The sequence below is a fragment of the Prosopis cineraria genome, unplaced genomic scaffold (assembly GCF_029017545.1).
Source record: "Prosopis cineraria cultivar Desert tree isolate PC_DT_omini unplaced genomic scaffold, ASM2901754v1 PC763, whole genome shotgun sequence".
Lineage (NCBI taxonomy): Eukaryota > Viridiplantae > Streptophyta > Magnoliopsida > Fabales > Fabaceae > Prosopis > Prosopis cineraria.
Window position 1 is genome coordinate 3,205 of NW_026556088.1, and position 9,753 is coordinate 12,957.

The 9,753-nt window shown below is 33.8% G+C and overlaps 1 protein-coding gene across 1 annotated transcript; it reads right to left on the reverse strand.

Annotated features, from left to right (window-relative positions):
* Positions 1-8,872: 8,872 nt before the first annotated feature.
* On the reverse strand, positions 8,873-9,548 carry LOC129298287 (ethylene-response factor C3-like). The gene has a single exon (XM_054936687.1). The coding sequence runs from the start codon at positions 9,537-9,539 to the stop codon at positions 8,907-8,909; it is 633 nt and encodes a 210-aa protein (XP_054792662.1). The 5' UTR covers positions 9,540-9,548; the 3' UTR covers positions 8,873-8,906.
* Positions 9,549-9,753: the final 205 nt, after the last annotated feature.

Here is a 9,753-nt window from a genome sequence, read left to right on the forward strand (position 1 = left end):
GATCAACTGAATTTTGGTGGTGTAATCCCCAGATATTTTCAACCAATGTTGAATGCCGGATACATGTATGCATACGGTACAGAAACTATCACACAAGAGAATGTTTCAATTCGTTGGTTTGTCTTGACGAGGATAATTATTAAATAACAAGCGTGGGAAAATGAATCCAGACGTTCACCGAACTATCTAATCCACCCAAATTCATGTACCCTCCGTCTAAATATCTTCCACTTGTTCTTTTTAAATCCATCAATAAGCTCATATATAGCCAGCCATATGGATGCATGCGTTTTGCGCACTTTGTTTTGAACTGAAAATCACTAGCGACTTCTTACAATTCACTTCCCACTCAGAAGCAAGACATGCAAGAGCTACTAGCGATGGAGAAAAAGTACTTTCAAATCTCACATTAATCCAGAGAACTTTATTTATTTTTCCCCATAGCTACGTACTCCTTCTCTTATTGAATTCTATATTTTGTTCCAGATTACAACATCGCTTTTTCAAACTGGGTTGCCAAGAGCAAGAGGACAGCATGTTGTGGTGTCAGCTAGCTTCTTCTTCGTCTACGGCAAGGAAAGGAAATCTACTCGGTGGTACGTACTAATAATAACCTGTTAGTTTTACTTAATCTCTTTTCATGGCGTGTCTTCTTTAGTGTATATTCAGTAGTCCTTAGTAAACAGTTCCTCAAATAACCTGTTATTAGACATTTGCACGTACACTTAGGAAGTTAGGAGTAAAGTATAATGAGAGTGGGCGCCTCCACATTATTACATTGCATCGATACGTAAATGTAATATTTTTTGGGTGGTTTCTCTTTGGTTAATGCCATACGTAAATCTATATAATACTAGTGGAATTAGCTACTTTTATTTGAGCTCTCAAGCTTCATTATAATTTTTTTTCTTTTTTCCCTTTTTAGTAACTACTAATCCAATTTCATAGTTAAAAGCTCATAAAAAATAGGAGGGGAAGGCTTTTTCCGCTGGAAAATCACCTTCAATTCTTACATAACAATTCAAGTAAATTTTTGTTATAATTGAATAGTGTTTAATTATTATGTACTATTTAGTTATCAATCAAACAACTTTACTAAATATTAACAATTAGTTAATAATATTGACAACTTTAATAAAAAAATAGAACTTGAAAATAATTTTATAGATTTTTTTATTTAAATTGCTCATAATGATGTTTGCGTTTTGTTTTTTTTTTTTAATAACTGACCACCTTATCATTGAGAAGCGGCGCGTGTCATTTTCGTACGAATATAGCGTTTTCGTCATTTTGGGGCCCACTCATATAATTTTATATTTTCCACACTTGATTGTGGATCGGAGTTCGGACAAGAAACCAGGCCGTTTCTCCCTCTTCTTTCCCCCGACTCGAACCCTAACTTTCCACCCACACCAAACCCCTTCCCGCCATTCTTTTCCTTCATTCTTCTGTTTAATGCGAATTCTTGCTTGCTCACGATTTTCTGAATTCCTGCTTCTTTTTCCTTACATTTTGTAGATCGGCCCGGTGTTTTAAGTATCTGGAGATGGCGGACGACCGTTCCATTACACGAGAGGTAAATCCGTAACCGTGATTTTAATTTCACTTCGATATCAGTCAGTGCTTGGCTCTGGGTCTGCAGATGGATCTGTAACTTTAAATCTGTGTTATTTCTGTATGCTTGTTGATTTTCTTCTTATTTCGTTTGATGTGCTGTGTGTCATGACATCAACTCTATTCATTTGTTTATGGTAAAGATCTGCCCATTTCCTTCGCTTTCATTCTAGGACATGTTAATTTGTTGAATACTGTGATATCATAGCCTGATGAATCGGTGCTTACCTTTTGGCTGCGTCCTTTCATAATCAGTTGAACATTGACTATAATGTTATTCAATGTTACTCTTCAAATTTCTGCTTCAACAACAGCTCCTCTGCCCCTTGTTTCCTCCGGATTTCATGGTTTTTCAGGATAATAAATTAATAATATATTTTTCGTTTTTACTTCTTCCCTGATTATATTTTTTAATGTCTTATTATATTATAATGAGGGATAAATAAATGATTGCCTTAATTACTTTAATTGACGGGTTGCCTTCCTGGAGGTGTTTTGTTCCTTATTTGCTCTGGAACGTGTTGCATCTTCCTCGCTTCATAAAATTGTGGACACGCTCTTTTCGACTGCTGAGAATTTATTAAGTACATGAATATGAAATGGAGATTATTGTCACTTCTTCAATAGAATATGAAATGGAGATTTTCAATAATAATGATAAATAACTAAAATTTACTTAGATCAGTACAGTTATGTTTTTTAAAAGGGAAATAACATATATAATTTATTTAATGATATATCTTTTAAAAATTTAGAATCTTGAACTTGCTCCCTAATAGATTTTTTATTTGCCGCTGATGCAGAATGGAAGGTTAGATGAGCTAATGGGAAATTATTGGATTATAAGATTCTTCAGGCATGATGAGAGGTACGTTAAGTTTTGACTTCTGAGTATCAAGCTCCGTTTTAATTTCCTCTTCCCGGGCGCGAATGATTCTTCGTTGAGAAATAATAGTGAGAGCCCTTTTTTTCCCCCCCCTGCCAGAGAGATAATAGTGAGAATCTATCTAACCAAAAAATATAAAAACTAATAATGTGAATACATTAGAAAAAATAGTAGAAAATCTTTTAAAATAACTTACATTTGTATAAAAAAGACTATAGGAGGTGCCGATCGATAATAAGAAAGTAAAATATATAGTCTTGAATCTTGAAAAAAAAAGGACAGAGGAAGATAAAAAAGACATACCACTTAATAAAATAATTGAACAAGATCTTTTAATTAATAGTACATTCAAATATTTAGTTATTGAGATAACATAATAACCAGGGATGGACACAAACAAGAGGGGCATGCAGAGGTGCTTGCCTCTCCATGTGACCAACTTCTTTTAAAAATATACTAGTTTTTCTTGTAAAACATGCAAAAATTATTTTTGGCCCCCCGCTTTCTTGTAATGTTTCATTTTTGGCCCACCATATAATCCCATCAAATAGCTAGAATAAACAAAGATATATAACAGAAATAAATACATCCTCATTTTTAATGCCTGAAAATTGATTTCTCCCACTTAAACATAAGCCAGTGACAATTAGCCTAGCGCTATAACGAGGGAGAACCTGTAAACATCAACAAGATATTTATCGAATTTTATAAAAACATTAAATAAATTTGACTAACATATTCCTTTAACTCAACATTTTTACCCGCTATTGATGTAAATTTAAATACATAGAAATCTAATAGGTCCACGCTTGTTTTCTCTATTAAGCTTTTCAATTGAAAATTGTAATATGTATGAATAAAATTGATAGTATTTTGAAAACATGCAATATTAAGGAAAAGTAGGTGCATGAGCTCAGGGGGAGAAATAAGAATGAGACAAACGAAGATAGAGGCTACCCCTAATAAAACCTGTCTGTTACGCAATAATTATTAGTATCTGATTGATTTATTCTGATACTCAACATGAAGGTACCCATTTTTCTTTTGCCCCCCCCCCAAAAAAAGTACTCAAGTTCACCGTTAACATGCATGGGTATTCCACCAAAAAGATTGGCTGTTTAAGTTTTATTTACCTGACGGTATCGGTAATTTAGTAGAATATATAATGTATGGTTGGTTTTGCTGCCGGGAGTTTAAACATAAATGGTTCTGGAAGAGGATTCTCATCTTATTTGCAGGCGTGCATTAAATTCTCTGTGATCCTATTCAGAATTTTATGTGATAGGCATGATTTTCCAAGAAACTTCTCCGACGCACTAGGACTATTGGCACCTCGCCAAATCTTTTGAAATAAAATTGAGATTTATGAATTTATGTTACCTTTTAGTTTTATTTTTTATTTTTTTATAATAAAATATAAAATCTTTTTTTTAAAGACCAGCTTCATGAAATTTACCGATTTTTTTTTCCACAGAAATTTGCCATTTTTAAATGTAGAGGAATCAATCTCCTATTATGCTAGAAGTGCCTTCCCTTCTCACGGTTTGTTATCTACAATATGTCAGTGATTCGTAGGATATGTGTGACAAATTCTGCACTTATAGTATTCAAGCTAGTATATTATTTTTCTTGATAGAGTAAATTACATTATTTTTAAAAAACAATTAGTTGAGTTTTATTTATTTTTCTCCTGTTCTAGAAATTTCAATTGGATATTTTTTAGAAAAATATTTATATTGCGTGTGGATGTAGGGGATTTGGATTTAATCCAGGTAAATCATTTTGATCCATAAAAATACATGAAAATCCATATTTTATTATACTTTTTTTTTGTAATTTCAAATCTCTTTTACATCATATCGTAGTTATTTAAAATGATAGTTACTCTAACTTTTTCGTTCTCTTCTCATTTTCATTCTTTTCATCTTTTTCTCATTATTTTTGAAAATTAAAATTTTTTATACCACCCAAATATGAGATTTTAAATCTAAATTGAAACTCAATTCCACCAATCCAAACTTTACTTTAATTATAGTTATCATTATTAAGTTAAATTGCATGAAGTTTCATGTTTACCAGAAATATAATGTTTAGTAGAAATAATTTTATAAAAGCTTAAAACATCTCAAACGATATAGAGTTCCATTTTGTCATTTGGGTGTCAATTTGGCTAGAAATAGGTATAAAGATGAGGTGGGAGAGCAAGTTTTTTACGGCCTTTAAAGTTAAACACTATTAAAAAAAATTATTAGAATTTTTATTAATAAATATAAAATCATTTTATATAAAAATAAAATTGTTAATACTTTCGTTAAAATTTAGTTCACAAAAAGTATTAAATAGGCAAATATATTATTTTTATTTATGCTTAAGTTAAGAGCCAAAAGAAATATCAAGGCATTTACCGTATTATCCACAGCGCGCACACTTTTTTGGGGGCCCAAACAAAGCTGGAAAGCTTTGTAATTTCATGGCGGTGCATTTAACTTATTTTGTTCCCTCGAGATCAGACACTGTTAATCTCTTAATGCCCGTTTTTCCTGGAAAACCAGCACCTCTCTCTCTTCCCCCCGCCGCTTCTGTAATTCATACCCTAACATTCTTCACTCCCACGAAAATCCCTCCTTCTGTGCCTTACGGTTCATGCTTTTCCTTCGATGCTAAACCCAGTTTTCGCAAGTTCCGTACTGCTTCGATGTTTTCGGATTCCCAATTTTTGCGAATCCTGATTTTGCTATTCTGCTTTCAAGAAAAATTATTTCCGGTGCAGGTAATAGGCAAGGCGAGGATACCATGAATTTATTCCCAGGGTAAATATGAAATTCCCTCTTCTTTTTATTGCTTGATTACCGCTACCATTATTCTGGATCGAAAAATACTTATGATGAAACGGTTCCCTTGTTGCTGGTTGATGTCTTGCAGATATTCCAGTAAAATTTAATGGCACTGAGATATATAGTCGTTATCTGATTGATTAAAAAGGACTTTCCCATCATCTCCAGTATAACAATTGTTTTCTATCCGTATTAATTAATATAAACATCGTTTGCAGAAATGATTTTTTTTTTAAAAAAAAGTGTTAATATTAACAATGGCGAGACCCGCGTCCAAGGACTTAAGTCGTATCATTAGATTTTGTATATCTTTTCAACTGACATAATAACCATTTTGCTACTACTGTTATTAACACACACACACACACACACACCACACACACACACACACACATATCTGTGTCTTTTTCCTTCTCACATTTTGTTTGAACATCTCTGTCTGATTGGTAATTCCTTTTAATTTTGTATGTTTTAGAATTTAGACTTTTGATTCATGTAGACTTTTTCAATATTTTATCATTTGATGCTAATTACCACCCGACATATATATATATATACACACTTATAAGTTTTATTTGTCTTCATCAAGACTTCAACTTTCATTTTTTTTTTTATTTTCAAAATTGTCTTAACTTTCTGTTTTGACTTCAGATGCCTGAAAATATTGGATGCTATGATTTTTTTTTATGCACGCACACATATCACGCACGCCGATGAGTGATGGAATGTGCATCATCTTTGTCCAAGCATCTAGGATTCTAGGATGTAGATGCGTGTTACATATATGTTGTTTGGTATTCATGTTTAGAATTCGATAGCTGACATGAAGATCTCTATGTATGTGACGATTTCCACCAATTACATAGCAATTATCTTTTATCCTTTTTCTATTCGTTTTTTAATAGCCAGCCTATGCAATCATTATTTCCTGGAGAGATCAATTTATTTATCCTGGAGTCTCAAGCATTTACCGGATCAGGTATCAAATAATACATCCCCCACCTCTTTTAGTAAGAGTAACACAAATAGGGCTTTTGTGTACCCTTTTTTTTTTTTTTTGTTTTCTTGAGTCTGGAGTAGGGATTGTCCCTTGATACGAAAGACTCGTCAATGTGAGCCGCAAATTTCAACCTGAAATCTGCCATATCTGGATATGCATGCCAGTAGTTTTTCTTGAGAATCATGAACCGTAGCATGAGCTACAGTTTGCTCCATGACTTTGTGCGCTTACTACGAACCGAGTGCATGCTTGTTGTCGACTGGTTATCTTATGCCGTGACTAAACCAATGTTGTATTTTCTTATTTTATAGCGTATATACGATATGTGTTGGATTTTCTTCTATGAATGTCATACAGTAAAGAAAAGTTTGTTTGCTGCCATCATAAAAATAACATTTGTTGAAAGCATTTTATTTGAGATTTCCTAATTTTTTACTTGATTTATTCGATGACCTCGATGATTCTTAACTTGACCTTTTCTTTTTCCTAATGAGAATCGAATTTGCGAGCCTTTATCTAAATTTCCATCATCAATATTTGAGGTTGCCTAACTTGGTTGCTTTTACCATTTTTATTAACTACTTTTTGGTACACTTGACATGATTTCTGGTTATTGGTGGTTGTAGAATTCAAAATCACTCTGATGACTATTATGGGATATAAAATGGCAACTAAACGAGGCATGACATTATTGGTAAATTGTACAGTGTTCATCTTATTTTTGTTAATTTTGTGAGATAGGATCTGATTTTTCTATTAAATATGATGTTGTGCTATACATGGGGAAATTGCATGCAGTTGGAGAGATATTTTGTCATGCTAGAATCAACTGTCAATTTAATTTTATTGTGATTAATATTTTGAAAATACAGAGAGAACCTTCCAATTGCAAGCACAACTTGCTTTTTGATCAGCTAACTAGATCATGAGTCATGTTGTTATGGAGTTTGGGATAAACAACTACTTACAGTTTGAGCCTTTGAGATAAGGAACTAGTCATATTTCTTTCTATTTGCTGTCTCTAGTTATTAATTTTTCTTTGCTCTCTAGTTAGTAGAGTGCATGCAAGTGTGGAAATGAAATACGTATGCTCCATGCTGCTGTATCCTGTAATACTTGATAACGGAATAAACCACAATTTATTGTAATAGCAAATTCGTTATGTTTAGATTAATAAAAATTTAAGTTTGGGTCAAATCCCTCATTTGGATGCATAAAAATCAATAGATCTAGATTTTATTCAAATCCAAATATATATTTCTTGTCATAATTTCATTATAATTCCAATTTATCTTTATACTTTAGTTATTTAAAATTTTAACTACTCCAAACTTCTCTCTCTTTTTTTTTTTCATTTTCACTATTGGTGCTTCTGTCACTCTCGCATTTTCTCTCATCTCTCAGTTGTTCTTGTCTTTTATTGAGTAAAGAGTAGAGGTAAATTCATTACTCTCAATCCTCCATTTTCACTTTGAAACTTAGTTTGTTTCTCTCTTTCTTTTTAAGATTTTTACATTATCCAAATAAATAATTTTAAATAAATGATTTTAAATATGAGATTTTAAATCTAAACTCCAAACGCCACCTTAGTTCATTATCATATGTACGTAAAATCTCGTGTCCCTGCTGACTGCTATTCTGGTTAAAGTATTACACTTTCCTACAGGATCAAATGCCTGTGCGAACATCTTTTGTAGTAGTTGATTACAAAGTTTTTGTTAATTTAAGAGAGACTGGCATAAAGAGTGAGAATATATGAATGAGACTTGCTTCTTTCTCTAAACTCTACAAGATTTTTACCGTAGACATTATTAGTAATCCATAGTTCCATACTCATCGAACAATACTAGTATCCTCAGGCCTTAAATATATATATCATCTCCCTAGTCTTCAGTGAAATGGAGAATTTCTGGCCATATCCTTTGTCATATAGGGAAAGATTCTAATCGTCAATGCAATTTTTTTTTTTTTTGGGAAATAGAATCGTCTGTGCAAGTTAATTATGTTTAATTTCCTCGCGAAGTTAATATGTGTATTCTTTTCCCTGTGTTTTGTGAATATTTCTGTTTACGGTGATGCTCATCAAAATATATTTTAGGTGCTGTGTGATTGAAAATAAATGGTCTTTGTGGTAAGATTAATTCGTCTCTTTTGGCCATGTCTTGTGAAGATTTCTCTTTGGGGTAAAACTAGTGAAGGATTTGGAGCTACTTTTGAAACAGATTTCTGCAAGTTGAACGTCACATATTATGGTTGAAGAAAGGACTTAAGCTTATAGAACTTCAAAATGCAGACGCCACGAGGGTTAGCTGGAAACAAAGAAGTCAACTGAGAAGGATGCAATGGTCGGGATAATGCCTTGTGAGTAGCGTAGCTTCAGCTGAAGGTATGATCATTATAATTTTTTATACTCCTTCCTTCTTGCATCAGAAATGAAATTTTTCAACGAATACCAACAAATAGAACGGAAAGGCCGGGGAGAGTGTTCTTCTAATTACCAAGATATCACAATTTAGAAGTATATATGTGAACCGATAGAAGTAACAGTAATAAAGTTGTGAAACAGGTTTGATTATTTGAAGTAAATAGGGCTTGTATTTTGATCACATGCGCTGAGAAGTTGCTCCAGATATTCAGCGCCCAAGTCCTCTAGAACCACCACCTCTGGTTGCTGCTTGGCTCTGTCTTTCTCAGCCTTTGACGACAGTTTTCTTTGGATGTAGTGCCTCTCTTTGAGGGCTAAAGCAGGCGAACAGCCTTTGCGGCAGCCATACCTGATATCTCGCAGAGACTGCCTAACCCTCTCCACCGGAAAATTCAGAACAGCAGAGTTGACTCTCATGGTGAATGCAGCTTGGTCGTAAGCTAAAGCAGCTTCCTCCGCGCTCTGGAACGTTCCCAGCCAAACTCTTCTGCCATTCCTGGTAGTGTCTCTGATCTCTGCTGCGAATTTTCCCCATGGTCTCTTCCTCACCCCTATGTATGTTCTTTCCTTGACAGTCTTCGCTTCCATGGCTTCCATATTCACCAGTGGTTGATTTGCCCTGTCAACCATATCAAAGCAGAGATAATCATGGAAAGGGTCGTCGTGAACTTGGCTGCTTGACAGTGAGACCAGAAAACCATCAGAGGGCTCCTGCCAGAACTCCCAATCTGGGCATGGGCGCTGATTTGACGGCCAAAACATGGTGTTGCAGTTTCGCATGATTTTTGTTCCCCCGACCAACTTGTGTGGAATTGGGTATATGATTTGCCATTCATCCAATTATTAATGCTGTATTTATATAGGGCTAGATCGATGGTGCTTGGCTTGAATCAGCGCCCGCCACAATTTTTAATTCAGCTAATACTATAGGTTCCCCTGACCTACAACTCAAAGACTAGAAAATATTTTTACGGGAAAATTAATTTTTTATTGC